This window comes from Medicago sativa, chromosome 6 (genome assembly GCF_051527215.1).
Source record: "Medicago sativa cultivar Bolivia chromosome 6, Bolivia_mono, whole genome shotgun sequence".
In the NCBI taxonomy this organism is placed as follows: domain Eukaryota; kingdom Viridiplantae; phylum Streptophyta; class Magnoliopsida; order Fabales; family Fabaceae; genus Medicago; species Medicago sativa.
Window position 1 is genome coordinate 9,984,690 of NC_140754.1, and position 22,453 is coordinate 10,007,142.

At 32.1% G+C, this 22,453-nt stretch overlaps 2 protein-coding genes and 1 pseudogene across 2 annotated transcripts; 2 read left to right on the top strand and 1 right to left on the bottom strand.

Moving 5' to 3' along the window:
• The first annotated feature begins 4,905 nt into the window (after nt 1-4,905).
• LOC146912691 (transcription factor UPBEAT-like protein) lies at nt 4,906-5,392 on the top strand. The gene has a single exon (XM_085722194.1). The coding sequence runs from the start codon at nt 4,976-4,978 to the stop codon at nt 5,267-5,269; it is 294 nt and encodes a 97-aa protein (XP_085578320.1). The 5' UTR covers nt 4,906-4,975; the 3' UTR covers nt 5,270-5,392.
• A 4,719-nt stretch (nt 5,393-10,111) lies between these two features.
• On the bottom strand, nt 10,112-21,332 carry LOC146912692 (UDP-glycosyltransferase 83A1-like; annotated as a pseudogene).
• LOC146912693 (uncharacterized) lies at nt 12,730-19,964 on the top strand. Its single transcript, XM_085722195.1, has 4 exons — nt 12,730-12,929; nt 13,099-13,269; nt 14,465-14,675; nt 14,953-19,964. The coding sequence occupies exons 2-4, from the start codon at nt 13,111-13,113 to the stop codon at nt 19,677-19,679; spliced, it is 5,097 nt and encodes a 1,698-aa protein (XP_085578321.1). The 5' UTR covers nt 12,730-12,929; nt 13,099-13,110; the 3' UTR covers nt 19,680-19,964.
• Nucleotides 21,333-22,453: the final 1,121 nt, after the last annotated feature.

Consider the following 22,453-nt stretch of genomic DNA (forward strand, 5'->3'; position numbering starts at 1 on the left):
ATATCTATATTTAATGTTTCACACGTCTCACATAAAATTACTTTATAAACTAAAATACCGAACAATTATTTATCTTTGAACATGAACTTGAACATAATTTGGTATGAATTTTATTTCTAATGTTGTCAAATAATTAAAACTAAAAGAAAACATATTACTTTTATTGTGATTAAACAGTCATTGATGATAATGAGATCATTCAAAAAGTGTTGAAAGATATAGGAAACTTCTTCTCTTCCACAAAAAACAGACTACTTTATATTTAGTGTCTATTTTGTTGTGCAGTTAAGAATCACTTTTAGTTTTTTCATATAAATAAAAAGTTGTGATTAAAAAATATAACTATTTGCTTGACAAAAATAAAATATAACTATTCGTAAAATTATTTATTAACAATTCTCATAAATCATGACTTATTTTGAGATAATTTTATTTTATTTTGCAAAAATGACATCTAATAAGGAAAGAATACTTTTATTTTTTGGGGAGAGAATACTTTTTTTTTGAAGGAATACTTATTATTATTATTATTATTATTATTATTATTATTATTATTATTATTATTATTATTTGTTATTATTATTTATTATTTGTTTGATCCTTTTCACCTTTGGTTCAAGAATTTGTCCTTTTCGAAGGTGCCATACTAGGTACAATTCATGGAATATTTTATTGTCCTTAATAGTGTCGATTTAGGTCGGCTTAATTCAACACCTCCTGTTTTGCTTTAAAACGTTTACAAATCTCATCTATATATTACTCCCTCCGTCCCGGTTTAATTGACCTACTTTGGTTTTTCACACAGATTAAGAAAAGTGTATAAATAACGGGGAAAGTGGAATATATTGTATTGGGAATGATAAAAGTAGTATTATTTAGTGTTATATTGTATTGGGAATGATGAAAGTTGTATTGAAAATTGAAATGAGTCAGTTATTTTGGGACACTTTTTTTTAGAAAATATGTCAGTTATTCCGGGACGGAGGGAGTATACCTTAGGATAGAATTCATAGTACTCTAGGATAGAATCATAGAATAGATAAGGACATATTATAATCAAAATCCTTACATGCATGTGCAAATATCTCAATTCACGACAAATGCACAATGCTTTTCCATTACACTTAATTTGTACATGTTGATTTTCTTTTTTTAAATGTTAGAGTATCTAATGAATGAATGGATAAAATGAATAACAACACTTTTATACATTATATTATATGTATGTATTTCCTAAAACGTGTTTCTTTATTATGGGAGGAAAACAGAAAATTCTTTAGAGAGAATAAAAAGGAACCTTCATGAATTTGTTGCAATAAATTGGAAATGGAATAAATCATATTTGTGCTTAATTATGTACATGGTTCAATGAATCAATGTAAGCACCTAACAATTTTATTTATAGTCAAATGAGCACTCTTAAAATCACTCACATTATTGCCTAGTGAAATAATTTGTTTCACCTAAAAACACACAGAAGCATATCCAATCACTTGCTTCATTTACTAAAAAGAAGTAAAGTACTAAAAGTGATACTTTTCATACATGTAAAAAGCATTTAAACATGTGGTACATAATATAAATTTTCTTAAGAAGGAAAAGGGCCACTTTGAATAATTTAATGTTTTAGAGCGATCTTTGATGCTCGATTTATAATGCAAAGAGGCAACATAAATACAGATAAGTAAATCTGAAAAAGTATTCTCAAGACCCGTTGTATGAAATGATAACGAATCTCTTATACTTTAATCAGATGTCAAAATTATTATTAAATATTTTAATGGAGAGTTTTGACATATATTATAGTTCTACTTGATTCGATGAATTAATCTCTGTAATTGTAAACTTATAATCATGATGTTTTCAAAAAATAAATGTGCATGAAATTTTAAAGACTAGAAGTACAAAAAGTGACACTCAATTCTCTAGCACTTACATCTTCAAACTACTAATTACCGTGACATCAAAGAACAATACTATAAGTCTATACAAATATCCTCTTGATCATTTTGAATCCATTTGAGTTGGTTTGTTGGTGTTGGTTTGTGACTTTGTATTGTGCTCCTCTTAGGCTCTAAAATTCGATTATCTTATTAGTGGACAATTGTGCTCCTCTTAAGCTCTAAAATTCGATTCTCTGATGTCACTTCGGTGAACAATTATGCTCATCTTAAGCTTTAAAATTCGATTCTCTAATATCAGTCCGGTGGACAAGTTTTACTTCTTAAAAAAAAATGGTAATTTTGTCAATTTTACCGTAACACTCAATTTTTTGTGATTCTCTCCAAATCCATAATCTCTTTTATGATGTCTGCCATAACAAAACTATATGAGGGCAATATGGTAATTGAAGTGAGTGAAGTTTTAGGGACCTTTCACATGTGCCGTAACAGAAGGGCAGGCTTTAGTTTCTGCCTCACTGGCTCCCAATTTGTGTTGTGTTTGCCTCTCTTCCCGCTTTCTCTTTTTTCAATTGGGGTCATCACGTACGTACCATAACCTTGTTACATCATCAAATTACAACCATAACCTTATTATATCAAAATATCCAATTTCTTCATATTCTATGGTCCCACCATTTTCAAATACTTACAATTCTTGTTTCATCAAATGCATCATATATATGAGGGTTATTAACCAATTGCAACGAATGTTTTATTAAAAATGGAACCAATTATGCTTTTTGTTTCTTGTAGGGCCAAATTTCAAATTGGTATTTTTTTTTTTTTTTTATGAATATAATATTCATACATTAAATGTTGAGAAATGGAAAAAATTGTGAGTTCAAATCCAGATTCAAGCATGTTAAATGTCCTTACAACATTTTATCTTAAAAAAGTTGTACTGATGGAGCATTTTAAATTGATACTTAAAGAATATTTTTATATATTAAATTTCACACATTCTCTCAATTTCACAATTTTAAAATAAACCTCTTGCGTATTAGAACTACCTTCCTTAAAAAAAACGTATTAGAACTACTTGGTCTCAATATTTATTTTATTATCTGTATTATGATATATATTTTTTAGTGCTACATTATAATATCTTGGTATGTTTTTCCCTAAAAAAAATATCTTGGAATGTTTTAAAAATAATAATATAACATCTTGGTTGTAGTTTCCTAATTGCCTAACAAACATAATGATTTTAGGACCTACATACGACCTTATTGTATGGTTTTTAATAACTTTTTTTGTTGCTGTCTATAACAATAAGGATAAATCCCCTAAAAAACAATAAGAATAAAATAATTTTATTTTGGTGGCTTAGTCATGCACTTCATGTTGGAAAAATTATACATAGAATTATCATTAAATAATGAATCAAGAATAAATATTAACACAAATAAATTGATTTTGTCTTGTCAAAAAAAAAAAAAATTGATTTTGAATACAAAACCTATTGATCTTAGTTATGTACTGGGCTTAAAAATATTTCGCCATCTCAGTTAGATTACTCGATACGGTAGGTCTCACATCTAATATTTTTCGAAATATAATAGTCACTACTCGCTAGCACCGCACATGAATTAGCAAGTTCTCACGAACAATTTTTTTGGATGCTCAAGGAAACTTAATATTTGTTGCTTGTTATTAGAGATGAAAGTGAAATAAGTGAGTTTATTCTTTTCCACCCTATGTACTTTTCTACTAAATTGCTATCATTTAGTAGAAATACAAACCGAAAAATCCTATTAATTAGCATTGACCAAGTTGTAACGTTGATATAAAGAAGAGAAACGTGTAAGACCAAGTCAAAAGAAAAACTAATTAATTAATAACTAATATAAATAACAATGACTATAATAATACTTTAAAATAAATAATTAAACAAATAAAAATTTCAACACTTCAATGATTTTAGGATCAAATAAAAGTTCCCATTTTTTAAAATTGAACATTTTGTCCTTAACTTTCATATTTCTTGTAACTTTGTTCTAAATCCATATTTATACTTAAAAAATGGTGACTTTTTAGCTTAAAAGTGGTGATTTTTTATCCCAACATTAAATCTCAAGAGAAAATATCACTTTTTTTTTCTGGTCAAAGAGAAAATATCACTTTTAAGACTAAAACTCACATTATTTATGTCAAAATTACATGAGTTTTACTAAATATATGTGTAACTGTCCTCGTGAGCTTTGTTCAACTGGTAAGGATAATGCATTATATATGCAAGGTTTGAGGTTCAAATCCCGGCCACCACCCAAAAAAAAAATATATGTGTAACTAACATAATTTAATAGAACTTGCTTTCAGAATAATGAGATCCACTCAAATAATGCGTTTAATTTTTATGCATTGTCAATTTTTAAAAATTACACTGTCAGCACACTATAATCTTTTTTTTTTTGAGAGAAGCACACTATAATCTTTATTTACGTGACTTTAGAAGTTGTTATAGTTAAAGTCAATAATTTATTTATGATTGAGTAATATGAACTTTTTAATTCTAACCCTCACAAATTTATTTGGATCACATATTATTTTTTAATACTTTCTATGTTAGTAATTATTTGTTAAATTGATATTTTTCTTCTTCATGCAATTAAGATTTTCAACTTCTTCAAATGAGTTGAACTACTCAACCCTACGGCCAACATATATATAATTTTTTAGTAATTAATCTAGTGGTTAGAATTCACATTTTTAAAGGTAAATAAGTAAGGTGTTCGGATTTCGAACTTCGACCCCTACATATAACAACGCATGTTCATGGCAACCGAGCTATGTTCATGGGACTACGACCAACATATTATTTGAACAAATTTGAAACAATTTTATTATTTAAAAAAAAATGTTTTAAAAGCAGTGGCATTTTGGTAGTAACATGTACAATCAAGTGGCAATTTCATTATATCTCATTACTTAAACCCAATGACACCTTAACTCAAAAATTCATAACACCAAACTCATTTCATTCCTCTCTCTGTTTTCCTCTGTTTCCCCTGTTTCCTCTGTTTTCAACAACAATGAGCACAAACACACAACATAGTTACAAACTCTCTGTGAAAAAAGCCACAAGAAGAACAAGAAGAAGACAAATGGAAGAAAAATGCAAGTCCAAGAAGAAGCTTTCACAAAAGCTACAAGCTCTTAAGAATTTAATTCCTTCTAACAATGGTGATGAAGTGAAAACTGATGAGTTGTTTAAGGAAACTGCTGATTACATAGTTTTTCTAAGAACAAGGGTGTTGATTCTTCAGAAGCTTGTTGAGATTTATGGAAACAACACTCAGAATAATGAACATGATGTATTGTTATAGCTAGCTTCACTCTCCTTCTATGGTTCTTTTTTTCTTTCTTTTTTATTTTTATTTTATTTAAATGTTTTATTTAATTGTCTTTTTATTGATGAAGAAAAATGAGACAAGATCTTTGTTCTAGTAGTTTTTTTGTTTTTGTTTTTGTTTTTATTTTTGTTTTTTGTGATTTTTATTAGATTTGGTTAGGGCTTAATTATATTCTCTTTGGTGGAAGAGAGAAAATGGGATGGACGAAATTAATGAAGTAAAGATTGAAAATTTGGAAAGGAAATCCAATGCATGTGACATTTTTATTTTATTTTTGAATAATTGCTTATTCAATGTTCATCCTTTAAATTCCAATCCCAAATGCAAAAAAAATGTAAGAGAAATTTTAGAAGTTAACAAAATTGAATTTTTGTGTCAAGTTAATGGAAGAGAACAAGGAAAGCAAACCTTGGAATGAGAATTTCAAGCTTCTCTCTCTCTCTCTTTCTTTATTTTATTTTATTTTATCTTTATTTTATATAGTTTCCAAATTAAGAGCATGTTTGCTTAGTAGTCATTTAACCATGATTTTGTTGATAAAAACTTTTGTTTTTGCTCAAATCATGGAACACACTCAAATAAGAATCTAAATAAATTTTATGTTACCAAAATTATTTTCACCCCTCACAAAAATGAATATATGCATATAAACAGTACAATGACACAATGTATTATTATTATTTTTTGACAAAAAAGACTTAATTCCTAGTGAATTATGTGTTACTTAAACACTTTTAACAATTTAAAAATATTCATCAAAATAAAAGCTGAATATTTTTTCAGCTTTTGACCATGAGGTAAACAATTTAAACTAAAAAATAAATAAATTAAATACTAACATGCATGCTTGTCGTCAGGTGCTAAGCAATTGTCATGAATGAGACAGTGTTTCATTCATTTTCATATGCCTAAACATTTTGTGATGTTCATTCCATTTATGAACATGGGGCTACAGTGAAATAGTGAATGCCACAGTAAGAGTCTCTCTCATTAAAAAGTTCTATATAATAGTAGTATTTAATTCATATAGAATTTCTTTTTACACTTTCAAACCGTTATATCGAACTAAACAATTGAGCTCAAATGATTAATGAGCTCCACCAAACGACGGATTGTTCAGAAGAATTTGATTTTGATTTTTAGATAGAATAATTCTTGTGTGACCTTTACTTATATCCTGATCGAACTTTGGATTACTAGAATCCCCTTCCTTTCAGAGAGTCAATACAAAAATAAAGAATATTAGGTCGTTAAAAACGTTTGACTTTAATTACACTTATTGATTTTAAAGTTACACATATGACATCACATATAAAAATTGATGTATAATGACCGATTTAGAGATCAATTTAAAGCTCAAAAATGTCAAATAGGTCACTACAACGGTTGATAACATTAACAACTAGGATTTCACCACCTTTCAAAGACTAACATCTTAATCAATCACAAACTTATTCAATGATGGATTTAAAGACGGATTCAGTGATCAGGTTATAAAATCCGATCCCTGAATTCATTGCTAGATAGCTAATTTTTGTAGTGTTATTGATTGTAATACATATTGACTATGTAATTCTTTAGTACAAGTTACAATTTTTATATATAATATTTGGAAAAAAATTGCAAGTAAATTGAAATTAGACAATGTAAGTAATATAGTATGGCACAGGAAGACACAGTGCCTGCAAAGAATATGGGAAGGGGCATGCGTTCATGCTGATATTTCAGATAATATCTGAGTGACATGGACAGCAAGGTCCTCATTCCTGGACTATGATAAGCATGCTGTGTGGTTGTCATGATCTTGACATGTTCACTCAAGGTTTCAATGAACCCATGTGCAAAAGCCAAATTTTTAGGGTTATTTCTCTGTATATATTTATTTATAGATATCACCATGTGTCTATGTATGTGTTATTTTAGCCCCCACTTGCATAATTTCAATTAAAATCCATAAAGGGTTTGGAAACATCATGTGGGTTATCTATTTTCACTATGTACCTTTGTCTCATGGTGGGGTTTAACATGGGAAAGGGGAATTGTTTCCCACCATGGGAAAGTTTTTTATGACCATTAGATTAATTAGGTGTACATATTTTATAATAGACTGCCTGTATTATATTTTTTTTCTTTCTCTCTTGGGTGGCACTTTGGTGACATTAATGTCACCGTGCCATTGCATCTGAGCCACACATTGACATTGTCATTGCATCTGGGCCACACAACACATCTAATGTCACCCAATGTGTGGCCCAGATTTAATGTCACCGTGACATTAATGTCACACAAGTATTTCCCTTCATATTGTCTTCAACCCATGGATACCAAAATTTTGCAGAGATCTGAAATCCATGTTTTACCAAAGCCTTTCCAGGTAACATTCATAAACTCAAAAACACATTGATTCTTGGCCTTTTTTGCAAGAACCTTAAAACACATGCAAATAAAAATCACCAAGTCTAAGAATAAAAAAGTGTGGGAACATTAATGAACAAAAAATCAAGTTAAAAACAAACATCAAAAGTTGCTCACGGCAATGGTTTTGATTTTGTTTTCCTATGAATTAACTTGTTTTGTTTGTAACTTAATTGTTCAACAAAAAATTAAGTAAAAAATCGAAAATAAATTTTGTTGTGTTTCATGAAATAATTATATGACTTTTGGATTATAACACTCAGAATCTTGTTTGTTCATAGGAAAACAAAATCGAACATTAATGAAGAAAACATTAAGTTAAAAACAATCATACAAAATCTGCAATGGTATCTCATGTTAATTGTTCTTTAATTTTATTTACTGGGTGTTTTAAGAACAACGTGATGAAGATGGAGTCAGTGGTGGTCAATAGCTGGAATTTGAGAGGTTGTTGTTGGTGGTGGTGGGTGAGTAGAGACATGGAGGAAAAAGAAGGATGATGGAAGACAATGTAAAAATAATCTAGTGTTGAAAGACTATGACAATATTATGTTCCTTACATTATCTAATGGTCATAAAAAACTTTCCCATGGTGGGAAACAATTCCCCTTTCCCATGTTAAACCCCACCTTGTCTCATCCCTATTTATGTCTACATACTTTTATTTTTGTTTTTACTGTTGTTTTGTTCACTGACATACTGTTTTGTTGTTGTGACACTATTTAAAAATATTTGTCCTGTTTTTTATTTTATCCTTCATAATGAAAATATTTACTTTACTTCCTTGTTTTTCTTTTAACTAGGATAAACATTATAATAAAGGAGAAAATTCAAAGGAAGGCCAATGAGAATTGAATGAGTATAGTTTTGTCTCCTCTAATTTTTTTAAATTTCTTTTTAAAGTAAAAAAATCTAACCAAAAAAATAGTACAGTTCATAATATAGAAAAGGTGAACAATACATGTCTATGTTTGATTTCAAGTTTTGTGTGAAAGTAACATTTTTCTATTCTTATTTATACTTTTGGTAAACTTTGAAAATATCATATTCTTATCATGCTTTACTTGTGTAGAGGTTCAAACTTCAAAGTGAAAGCCATCAGATTAAGAGTCAACAAAAGCATTTACTACCTCCGTCCCGGTATAATTGACCTACTTTGGTTTTTCACACAGATTAAGAAAAGTGTATAAATAAAGGGGAAAGTGGAATATATTGTATTGGGAATGATAAAAGTAGTATTATTTAGTGTTATATTGTATTGGGAATGATGAAAGTTGTATTGAAAATTGAAATGAGTCAGTTATTTTGGGACACTTTTTTTTAGAAAATGGGTCAGTTATTCCGGGACGGAGGGAGTATGTGTTAACTTAAATTTTAACAAGAAAAGAAAATAACATCGACAACCTTTGAAGCACAGATACAGACACAAACATCAAACACGTCACAGACACGGGCACATAGTTACCATTAATAATTTGAGAAAATCACATAATTCAATGTAATTATATGCAGGGACGGACCCAGAAATTTTCCGCTGTGTGGGCCACATATAATATTTTAGTCTTTAAAGCATGAGTGTATACTTGTATTTTTAAGAAATGTACATCATATTGTTCTATGTGGGTTTTCATGTCATAATTTTTGAATGATTTTCTCACTTTACTTATTCACCTTAAGGGTGAATATTTAGTCATTAGACTACTTGATTAAAAATAAAAACTATTAAGAGTTTTTTTTTGAAAGAACTATAAAAGATTTTTTGTTAATATAAAAGCATCTATTTCAATATAAGTAACCAAACAATCATTTAAATATTCATCTCTCATACAATTTCACAATTAATTTTTGATAATAGTTGTATAACCGAGAGACACTAGCAAGAAATGTAGACTTTTGATGTATTAAAAATAATAGTGTATTGTTTTTATAGACAAATTTTATCCATCCCCATGCTTTGATATGTCCTAGTACATGGAAGAAAAAAAAAATTCTAAGTCAAGTGAGGGCCTAGGCCCACACACCCACCAACGTGGGTCCGTCCCTGATTATATGCTTCAGTGTCGGACACGATACATGTTCGACAACGACACATGTCTAATCCAAGAAGTGTCTGTGCTTTATAGTTGAGAACTTTCAGATAATGCAAGTTAATGCAAGTTTACTTGTAGATATTTAGAAATGATACATGATAAAAAGTATTGTATTTGCATTTTGAAAATACAGTGATTATAAAATAATGTGAAATATGCTTAATCCACTTGAGCACAAACAAACACAAGTTCTAGATACATACATACGTACACATAGATATTGATAATAGCTTAAGAAAATAGAACTCAAAAGTTACCATACGCGTAGATGTCGTACAGACTCTTGTCAAATATTGAGCACACATTCAATTTAAAATGTTGGTGTTACATAATTAATAAGTTGTAACTTTATATATTTGATCCACTTATCTAGATTATTAGTTGACGCACCATCTTATCCAATACTAATTTAAACCTTCTCCTTTGAGTTCTTTAGCCCTTGCTTTTCGAGTTCAACTCTTCATTCAACACATGTTATATTTTTCCTATAATCCCTTGTATGATTACACCACTTCCATCCTTTTCAAGCTCCATTTCCACCTCCCAAACATCACATATATATAGCTCCTATTTAAAAATTTATCAGCAAAATAAATCCAACACAACATTGGAATCTCATTTCCAACACTCTCTAGTGTTTGAGTTTTTCCAATCACAGTAACTTATAAAGCAAGCAACTAAAGAATGACTCAAAATTTTCTTTTATGGTGAACAACCTACCATTTTACCTCTTTTAGCTACCCTTTCTTTGAATCCTTTCGGAAAAATATTTTTTGCCGGTTCAGTTAAATAGGTCTATGGACGCTGCAAACCGCAGTATAGTTCTTGAAATTGTATATTACTGAACATGGTGATTGTTGATATTGCCATTTCAAACAAGTTTGATCTTGTGGCCATAAGTTTCCTTTGGAGTAATCAAGTTGATTATTGCAAGAAAAATGGTCCTGTTGGTATGATTTTTGGAGCTAGTGAAAATGCAGAAGGCTCAAGTTCATGAGATGAATTGCAAAGAAGCCATATAGTTATATGTATATACTTTGTATTTTATATCATGAGTTGAAAAAAAAAATATACTTCTGAGATGTTTGGTTTCCCACATTAAAAGTATATTTATTCCCTAAATAAAAAGATAGATTTTAAAAAAAAATATACAAATGTATCTAGTAATTAGGCTTGATGCCAAAACAAAAAAATTAAACGAGGCATTGAACTTAAAATTGTTCTAATGATTGTCTAGGAATTAGAACATATAGTGAATGTAACTTCTTCCTTTTTTAAATAGAAAGATATTTTTCACGTGTTAGGTTAAATAAGTTGTTTTTTTTTTTTGAATCGGTAAATAAGTTGTTAGATGAATCTTTTGGACTTATAATGAGATTGGTCTTCGAATCAACCACAAAACATTTATATATTTTTTTTCACATAGTTGAACTACCTCTTAAGGGACTCTTAAAATCGAACTCAGTTTATATAAATTTTGTATATTCAAAAACTAATCTTCAATGCTTTAGGCAAATCTAAAGAGTGACCAATGTTGTATTTTCAAAAAATAAAAGGAAAAAATGAAAATGATGGTCTATAGTATGCTGGAAGTACTAAGAATCAATATAAACTTAAACTTAAACCTTAAACCCAAAACCATAAACCCTACGATAGGACATAACAATCTTAAGAGTCATCCCTCTCTTCATACTAAAAATTACTCAACCATTCACATAGTAGCAATTTTTTTGACAAACACATAGTAGCAATTATCCCTCGCTCCTAGAAATACACGAAATTGAAGTCTAATCAAAGTATAATTAGAAAAGTTAACGTCCCCGTGTGCATAACTCAGTTGGTAGGGACATGCATTATTATATGCAGGGGCCAGGGTTTGAACTCCAGACACCCCACTTATTCATTTTGAAAAAGGTGAATTATATCAACTAGGCTACCTGACAAAAAAAAAGTTAACAAAAAAGGAGTTTGACGGTTAATTTATTAAAATTAAAATATTTAAAAAATAAAATTATTACTGAAAATTTCCAAAATATGAATAAAAGGCTAAGAATTTCATGTGGTTAAAAGGTTAATGATGCTCATATGTTAACCACTCATATTTTTAGTTAAAGAAAGAGTTAATTGTGCTCGTGAGCTTAACTCAGTTGATATGGACAATGCATAAAATATGCAAGGTTTGAGGTTCAAACCCCGACCACCACAAAAAAAAAAGAGAAAGAGTTAATTAAGCAGATGATCCTTATAAATATCCAAAATTTCGTTTGGCCCTAAAAAAATAGCATTTTTCAGTCTTCGTAAAGTTTTCCGTCAAAATGTTTACTCATTGTAAAATTTTCCGCCATCATTTTTAGTCACTGTAAAATTTTCCGTCAACATTTTTTGTCCCTAAAAATACTAAAGAAAAATGTTAGAAGGACCGAAAAGTTTGATTTTTTTTGTTATTGTAGGAATTAAATAAAATTCTTGATATTTATAGAGATAATTTACTAATTAAGTAACTCTTAAGAAAGTTCAATTAAAACACAGTTTACTCACAAATAAGATTCAAGTTATTTTCATAAAATCTTTATTTTTCTTGTTTTCAGAGAAATCAATTTTTTTTTTGGTGTGTTAACATTTCGATTCCCGATAGAAGGAACTTTGTTAGTGTATGTTTGGTTCCACTTTTAGAGGGACTATAATTGATTCTGGATGTGTAGAATTGATTCTGACATGTTTGGTTGTTGTCAATTAGAATTGATTCTGCCTCAAGAATTGATTCTACTTGAAACTATGATTTGCAACTTTTGATTCTAGAATTGATTTTCACACAAATTTATAGTTCGACTCACTTTTACATAAATGTATCCAAACACAAATCACTTTTAGTCAAAAATTACTTTTAGCCAAAATCAATTCAATCAAAATTAATTTTCCCAACCATATAACCAAACACACGCTAAGCTTCTCTCTAAGGAACCGTCATTTCATGAAGCCCACTCACACTTGAGCCCAAAATAATAGCAACAAAAGCAGTATTGAAAACTATCTTCATTTCAAAATTGAAAAACCATTCCGAAAGAAGAAACCCATTTCTTTCTACGCTGAGTCTGTTCTGTTTCTAGGGTTTTCATTTCTTCACACAGGTTAGGAAGAAGAAGAAGATTCATGTTCCATTCATCCTCAAATTTACGTTTTCAACTGTTTTTATTTACATTACTTGCTCAAGAAGTAGCCTTTGTTCAAATTTATGATTATTATGATTTTTTTTTTTTTTTGATTAATTTCATATATTTTTTCTGTTACAAATTTCAGTGTGTGTGAAAAATGGGTGCACAGAAGAAGCATATTGAAGAGATACGAAGGAGAAAGTTCTCTATTGGTGGGAAACCAAACCCTTTGATTGAAGATCTTCATCAAGCTGTTAAGAATCTCTCTGCTGAGCTTTATACCACTGATGCTCATTTCCTCATGGAGCTCATTCAGGTAGTATCAGACTATGAAGCACTGACACAAACACCGGACATACAATGTGGACACCGGTGGTGATTAAAAAAAATGACATAACTGAATTTAATCACATGTGTCGGATACCGAATACTACTTCAGTCAGAAGCACCGACACAAACACTGATACTGACACGTTGACACCGGTTGTAATAATAATAAAAAAAAGACATAACTGAATGTAATCACGTTAGTGTTGGACACCGACACACGTCAGATACTAAATATGCCTCCGATCAGAAGTATTGACATAGACACTGGCACCAGACCTACACCGACATTAACACATCGACACCGGTTGTAATTTAAAAAAATGACGACTGAATGTAATCACACTTTTCAGTGTCTGACACCTGACATGAGTGTCGGTGATACTGAGATAACTGATAAGTTAGCTTATAATAGCTAGCTGATAGATGGTTACCAAATAAGTCCTTTCTATTCATATGAGCTTATAAGCTATAAGCTAACTTATTGTGCTTGGCAAACGGACCCTTAGAATCTATTCTGCAAGACAAAATTTTGAGCCTATAAGCTCATATGACCAAAATAGACTTGTTTGGTAAGGATTTTTCTCACAAGCTTATATCCATTTTTTACTAGCTTATAGCATTTTTCGATAAACTACTGCAAGTAGCTTATATCTTATCAATTTTTCCCCTGTCAACTTAATCGAAGAAAAATATATTAATTAAACATATCTTTTTAATGTCGTTTATTTATCATGTAGTTCAACCACTAATTTTACCAAAAACTACAAATTCAATCAAAGCTAGCTTATTTGCTATCCGCTATAAGATAGTTTATCAACTATCCACTATTTTTAACCAAACAGTACCTCAGTCTTCTTTTCATCAATTTTCTAGTTCACTTCTTTTCTTACACACACATTATGATATTTTGTAATGATGCATGTTTGTTGCGTTGTGCACAACATTTGATTGATTAAGGAATTCCATAAAAGTTTATGCATTATAGTATTAGTATTGTTTTTTTCAACCATACTATCAGGAATAAAAGGATTAAAACAAACATCGATCTCTACGGTTATGTTGAAGTTACAGATAAGATAGAATTTTCATCTTGAATGTCAGGATCAGGAATATTGTTAAAGACTTTAAAGCATACTGATTGGTTTCCTTATTTCTATTCCACCATTGCTTTACTTGTACAGAATGCTGAAGATAACCAATATCCTGTAAGAGTGAATCCAACATTGGAGTTCATCATAACTTCAACTGACATAACGGCTACTGGCGCTGCAGCCACGTTACTCATTTTTAACAATGAAAAAGGTTTCTCTCGCCAAAACATCGAGTCAATCTGCAGTGTTGGACGGTCAACAAAAAAAGGCAATCGGAGTAGCGGTTACATAGGCGAAAAAGGTATATTTTCACATTTAAATGCCTGTTAATTAATTTTGTACTCTTAACTTGTGATAAACTTGTGTTAATGTGGTTGCTTTCATTGAATGATAGTTAAATGATTATTTTAGTACCTGGATGAATTGTAAGTAAGAGCATTTAAGTTGCTTGAATCAATTAAAAAAGCTTCTGAATCAGGGGCTATAAGATTATTCTTGTTTATGGATATCCATCAGAGTAGCCAAATTGTAGAAAATGATGCAAATCTTTGACAGCCTCTCCTATGGTTGATTTTCAGGAATCGGTTTCAAGAGTGTGTTTCTGGTTACTGCTCAGCCTTATATTTTTAGCAATGGATATCAGATAAGCTTCAATGAGAATCCTTGTCCACATTGCAGTCTTGGGTATATAGTTCCTGAATGGGTTGAGGAGAAGCCAACCCTTCTTGACATAAAGCAGATATATGGTAAAGATTCCCTTCCAACTACAACGCTCATCTTACCTCTGAAGCTGGACAAGATAAATGCCGTGAAACAGCAACTCTCAAGCATTCAACCAGAAGTTTTGTTGTTCCTTTCAAAGATCAGACACCTTTCTGTCACTGAAGATAATGAGGACCCCAAAATGGAATCTGTTACTACTGTATCTATTTCAAGCGAGATTAACTTTGTGACAACAAAAAATTTGAATGCTGAGTCTTACACTATCCATTTATCTGCGGGGGAAAATGGTAATGACGAAAAGGTATGCAGCTACTATATGTGGAAGCAAAAGTTTCCTGTCAAGTTGGAAAATGTGGTGGAAAGGAGAATGGGCTTGGAAGACTGTGTTGTGACATTGGCCTTCCCACTTCAGGAGAGGCTTCACAAGGATAAGAGCTTACCAGGGGTTTATGCATTTCTTCCTACAAAGATGGTCACTAATTTTCCCTTCATAATTCAAGCTGATTTTGTCCTTGCCTCATCAAGGGAGACAATTCTCTTGGATAATAAGTGGAACCAAGGAATACTTGAATGTGTCCCATCAGCTTTTATGGAAGCATTCAGAACACTTGTCACAGTATCAAATGAAGCTCCAGTAAGCAGCTTGCTTTATATGTTCAAGTTCATTCCAATTCATAGATCTCCTCTTGGGAACTTCAATCACGTGAGGGAGGAAATCAAAGCAAAACTGGCTGAAGAAAAAATTATTCCTATTGAGACATTCTCAAACCAGAAGCACTTCTATAAGGCCCGTGAAGTTCGTGGGATACTGCGTAAATTTTGGAATATTTTGACAAAGGCCCAGCAGGAAGGAGTGTACTTGCTTGACCTATCTTCTCATGATGGGATGAAAATCTTGAGTTCTTCGTTTGATAAAAAAGAATATGAGGAAGTACTCAAATTTTTAGGGGTGAAAATGGTACATATGGATTGGTATGCAAAGTGCATCCAGAGTTCTAATCTTGTGAATGGAGTATCAGAAGATATTTATGTGGAGCTTTTATACTTTGTTGCTAAAAACTGGCCAAGGTTTAGTGGCTCCAACATCATTAACATTCCATTGATTAAATATGTGGCCCCTGATGGGATTCATTCTTTTTTCAGTCTCTATGAATGCAGACAGCACAGTGCCAAGCAAGTAGTATTAGCAGACTCAGGTGAGATTTGTTCTTGGATGATCAATTGGAACAATGTATTTGCATGTGCAACAAACCGATGGTTCATGCCAGAAAGCACACAACAAGCTATCCCCCAATTGCACAAGAACCAACGTTTGTTGGAATGGTTAGCAAATGATGTTAATGTTCTCACTCTGAATGTGTACAGTTTTGCAGATGTCCTCTGCAGTTCTATTGATAATAGTAAACTTGTCATTGCTTATGCTCATTTCTTATACCACTCTTTGTCAAACGGTTTTTTGTCAACCCGGGAGGTTGATGATCTATGTAAATCTATGCCACTTGTGGACAACTATGGAAGTATAACTAAAACCAGACGAGGGGTTCTTGTGCCTGCAAATGTGAGCAAATGGGCAGGCTTGACTGTTTCTTCTAATCCATGGAAAAGTGAAAATTATGTTGAGCTAGGAAAGGCGTACCTAAATGCATCTGTCTATGCAGGCCAATATACAGATTATGAGAAGCTTATTGATTTCCTCAAAATCCATGTTAGAGCATCCGACATACCTTATATATCTCCTCCAAATGCTGTAATTTCAGCTGCAGACACACCACTTACCAAAGAAAATGCCTTTTTGCTTTTGGATTGGATTCAGAAACTGAAGTATAGGGGAGTGAACCTACCAGAGATGTTCTTGAAATGCCTAAAAGAAGGCAGCTGGCTTAAAGTTACACGTGGATACAGTCCTCCTTCAAAATCATTCTTAATTGGTTCATCATTGGGAAAACTTTTGCAAAGTGGTTCAGTTCTTGTTGACATTCCCCTAATTGATGAGAGCTTCTATGGGGATAAAATAAATCAGTACAAAGAGGAGTTGAAAACAGTTGGAGTGATGTTCGATTATGAGGAAGCATGTGAATTCATTGGCAAAGAACTAATGAGTCTTGCAGCTTCTCTCTCATTAAGAAAGAGTCATGTTCTTTTGATGCTTAACTTCATCCAATATCTCAGGAAAAGTTTTCTTCCTCTGGACAAATTTGTCAACAGCATCAAAGAGGGAAGTTGGCTAAAGACATCTTGTGGTCTTAGGTCCCCTGTGGGATCTGTATTGAATGATTCTGAATGGAAAATTGCATCGCAAATCAGTGATATACCTTTCATTGATCATGCTTATTTTGGTGACGAAATATATCATTACAAAGAGGAGCTCAAGTTACTGGGAGTGATAGTTGACTTAAATGGAAATCACCAAGTTGTCACAGAGCATTTAAAACTGCCCTCAAATTTGGCCTCTTTGACAGCTAAGGCTGTTCTTTTGATAATGGAATGCATCAAATACCCAAATGTTCCTACTGAAGTCTTGAATTCACTAAAGGGAACAAGCTTCCTGAAGACAAACATGGGTTTCAAAACTCCAAGTGAATGTTATTTGTATGATCCAGTGTGGGGCTGCATTTTGGAGGTATTCAATGGTCTTCCTGTTATCGATCATAAATTTTATGGGGAGAAGATTTTCAGTTACAAAGATGAATTGAAGAAAACAGGGGTGGTGGTTGATTTTAAGGATGCTATCAAAAAATTTGCTAGTCTCTTTGAACAAAAGGCATCTGAAGCTTCAATTAACCAAAAAAATGTTTGGTCATTACTCTCTTGTTACAGGCTGCTGAAGGGAACTGACTATAGTTTTCCTTATGATTTCTCAACAATCGTATGTGAAACGAAGTGGTTGAATACTGCGGTTGATGGTTTCAGGTGCCCAAGAGAATGCATTTTATATGGTATGGAGTGGGAATCAATATCTTCTATTACTTTTCTCCCTTTCATTGATTACAGAGAGACACGTCGTGGTAAGAGAATACATGAGTACAAGGCAGAGCTGAAGAGCATTGGTGTTGTTACTGAATTCAAGGATGGAGTGAGGTTTGTGCCTGATTGTCTAAAATTTCCTTCAGATCGATCGACTATTAAGCCTAAAAGTGTGTTTTCTTTGCTGGAATGCATCCGACTTCTAACGCAAGATCACAAGCTTGCAGTTGAAGACGATTTCAGAAAAAGATTGTCTGAAAATTGGTTGAAGACATATGTTGGTTATAGGCCTCCAGAGATGTGTTTGTTGTTTGATTCCAAGTGGAGTTCCTTCTTGAATCCAACTGATGGACCTTTTATTGACGAGAATTGGTATGGACCTAAAATTGCATCTTTCCAGAAAGAACTCAATGCAATAGGGGTCATTAGTGAAGTTGAGAAGGGGTGCTCCTTGCTTGCCAGTCACCTTGACTCTCTCTCTGATCATGATAGTATTGTGAAAATATATAAGTACTTATTTGAACACAACTGGAAAGCCGAGGAGAAAGGTGCAAAAAAGATTTGGGTTCTGGATGGAATAAATGGTGGTAAGTGGGTTGATTCTGAAGAATGCATCATACACGACCCTGCTAAACTTTTTGCTGGTTCATCATTTTATTTTCTTGAAGATATCTATGATAACAACATTCTTGAATTTTTCAAAGCGATATTGGAAGTCAAGAGCAAGCCCTCGCTAGATGATTATGTTAACCTTTGGAATGATTGGGGGAGTTCAGTGAAGACATTGTCATATGATGAGTGCTGCAAGTTCTGGAAGTCTATCTCGAAACTTTTGAGCTCAAATCACGAGACAAAACTGGCTGAGAGTTTTATGAAACTACCTGCAACCTCAAGAAATAATAAAATATTTCTGGTAGATAAGGAAGATGCTTTTATTCCTGATAACCTACATATGAAGAAGCTTTTTGAGAGGGAAAAAGTTTTTGTGTGGTATCCTCGGGATAACATGGCAGCATTGTCCAAGTCTAAGCTATCTGGTATTTACAGAAAAATTGGAGCTAGAAATATCTCTGAGTCTCTATCCAAAGAAGAATCATCTTTAGGAAATGATGTTAAATTGAAGAATGTTGACCCAAATAATATTTTCAACTTAAAGGGGTTAGTTAGGCTTATCCTCGGTTTTCTTGCAAGTTCTAGCCTGGAAATGGAACCAAAAAAGAGACATGAAGCTGTTCAAAGTCTTCTCAACTTGAGTTTTCATGAGACAAAAGAGCCGATCAATGTAAGATATAGTTTATCATTATCATCAGGGAAAATCATTACCAAGAAAGCCAGCAAAAGGGTACGTTGGGAAAGTCAAAGTTGCAAGTTTATTATCCATAAGATGGATGAAGTTCCTGGTGATGTATTGAAATATGCTGCAAATTTTTCTGAAGCAATATCAGAGGGTGTTTTGTGTGAGAATCACGATCATGTTCCTGCACTCTCTGAACTAATCTCAGTGGGTTTTTCTGTGAAATTTAAGAATGAAGAAATTGATTTTCTATTGGAATCCAAGAATCTGCAGATTGAGCCTGAAGATGAGGTGTTCCTCAGTTCCGCATTCCCTTCTAGCTAAGTCTCTTGCCACTGTTTACTTGTGTTTTCTGTTTTTATATGTTTTTGAGAATTTTGTTTTCCTATCAGTGGATGTGATCATGTTTAGACGTGTTAGTATTGTATGACTGGATTATCTTATCAGTGGACGTGATCATGTTTAGACTTGTTAGTATAATTTTTGAGAATTTTGTTTTCCTATCAGTGGATATGATCATGTTTAGACTTGTTTTCTGTTTTTGAGAATTTTGTATTCCTATGGTGGATGTGAACATGCGTTTACAATCTTTTGCTTGTTTTACATTTATTTGATGAGCTCTTTCGACTTATCAGTCTGTTTGTTTCTGGTGAAACTGACGTGAGAGAAGTGTCAGAGGTTAAGCGAGAAATGTAATACTTCTTTGTTAGGATGAGCAGTTGACGGTTTGATGTTGCTGCATGATTCAGGAAGTGAGACTTTGTTAATTTGTTGCTCAGTGATAGACTCTTTAAATAATGGTTTGGAATTGCTGCATAATTCAGGAAGTGAACATATGCATTCTATGCAGGTCAAGTTAACTCATCATGGATTAAAATAATAAAAGACTAGACCATTCAAAAGGATAATTTACATATTCTAACCGAAGAATGACTTAAAATTTCCTTTTCTGGTGACCAACCACCTCTCTACCCCTTTTAACTACCTTTTTCTTGAAATCCTTTCTGATAAACACTTTTTGTTGTTTCTGTTAAATCCATAAGAAAGGTCTATTGGAATGTTCGAGACCGAAACATAGTTCTTGAAATTGGATAGGACTAAATGTTGAGAACCTTCCAAATGCAATGTATGTTACTGAACATGGTGATTGGTGATCTAGCCATTTCAAACAATATTCATCTTGTGGCCAGAACTTTTCTTTGGAGAAATCAAGTTGATTATTGCTAGAAAAAAATGGTCCTATTGGATGATTTTTGGTGCTAGTGAAAATGCAGAAGGCTCACGTTCATGAGATGAATTGTAAAGAAGCCATTCAGTTATATCCTTTCGTCTTGCTCATGAAAGTCCTGCTTTAATGTTATATAATTTGTTAAGCTTAGGTCAATTTTTAATTCCAGTCCTCTGTAACCAGTGTCTTTGACCTCTCAGTATGCTTCCCAAGGCTTAGACTCCATAAAACACTGGTACAGAACCGGACAACATTAACACTGATACGTCGACACTGATAATAATTTTTAAAAACGACATAATTAAATGTATTCACATGTGTCGGTGTTGTCAGTTCTTACTAACACATGTCAGAAATTAACATGTGGCAGACACAAGATACACGTTCAATCATGAGTGTTAGTGCTAAAGAACTTAGACTTTTAGGACCTGTTAAGAGACTAATCATCAACTTGGCAATTAGCACATGTAATCTCTTCAATTTTTGATCCATGAATGCATTCAATTAACTCCTCAACTTTCTTTGGCATACCATTCAACACTGATTCAGTAGATTCTAATCCACCAGAGATCCATACTAGACAAATTTCAGATAATAATAAATCATTTTGACTTAGAAATGAATTCTTGATCTTATCATGATTTTCTTTTATGTTTACAGAAGTTACTTCAATACCTTGTTTAACTAAATAGATGGATATTAAGGGAATTACACGGCCTTGTTACAACCATAACATGTGGCCTTTCCATCCTAATTCTACCTTTTTCTATGCAAATTTCTCATTTTTTGTGTTTGGAGAGGGATAGATGCATGAGAGGATCCAACTTTCTAGTATATCTTCTCTCTGCACAACCAGACATCACAGTGATGCAGCCTTCGAACAAACTGATCTAATTTAAAATCATCTGAAAAAAAATCCCATTTCCAACCACTTTAACTTATAAAGCAAGCAACCGAATAATGACTTAAACTTTCTTTTGTGGTGACTAACCAACCACTCTACCTCTTTTAGCTTACCCTTTCTTCAAATCCTTCCTGATAAATATTTTTCGCCGGTTCGGTTAAATCCGGCTACACAACTCATAAGAAAGGTAGTGCATTGAAATGTTGGAGACTGCAACATAGTCATGGTGATTGTTGATCTAGATTTTTTGAACAAGTTTGATCATGTGGCCATAACTTTCCTTTGGAGTAATCAAGTTGATTAATGCTAGAAAAAGTGGTCCTATTGGTATGATTTTTGGTGCTAGTGAAAATGCAGAAACCAGAAATCTCAAGTTCATGAGATGAATTGCAAAGAAGCCATATAGTTATATGCATAAACTTTTATATTATACATCCTGAATTGCAAAGGAGTTAGTAGAAAGAATTATATATTGCTACGGAAGTTTATCACTAGGACAATAACCTAATAAACTATGATTTGATTCATGAATGTACCACTACTCATGAGTGTCTAGGAATTAGAACATGTAGTAAATATGGGAAATAGATCCTCTCATGTTAAACGAGAGTCAATTGGAATCTCCACCTTCCATAGGAGAGAGAAAGAAAATTTACAAAAAGTGTAATTTAAAAGTATAGAAATGTGGAAAAATAAATTGAGAGAATCTATTTCTTTAATCACGACTTATTCCCTTTTCAAATTGAAAGATATTTTTCACTTATGTCACATTAGGAAGTTCCTGAAGTGCTTAAATGAATCTTTTGGACTTGTCATGAGATTGGTTTTCGAGTCAGCAACGAAACATCCATATATTTTTTTTTTTCTGAGATAGTTGAACTATCTCTTAAATGAGCAACTCTTAAAATCAAACTCAGCTTATGTCAATTTTGTATATTCGAAAACTAATCTTCAGGGTTTTAGGCA

What these genes read in the sequence shown, in the direction of transcription:
- LOC146912691 (XM_085722194.1), top strand. Translation starts at nt 4,976, where the DNA reads ATGAGCACAAACACACAACATAGTTACAAACTCTCTGTGAAAAAAGCC.
- LOC146912693 (XM_085722195.1), top strand. Translation starts at nt 13,111, where the DNA reads ATGGGTGCACAGAAGAAGCATATTGAAGAGATACGAAGGAGAAAGTTC. An exon ending in TCCTCATGGAGCTCATTCAG is followed by an intron (nt 13,270 to 14,464) that starts GTAGTATCAGAC and finishes TTACTTGTACAG; the next exon opens with AATGCTGAAGATAACCAATA. An exon ending in CGGTTACATAGGCGAAAAAG is followed by an intron (nt 14,676 to 14,952) that starts GTATATTTTCAC and finishes GTTGATTTTCAG; the next exon opens with GAATCGGTTTCAAGAGTGTG.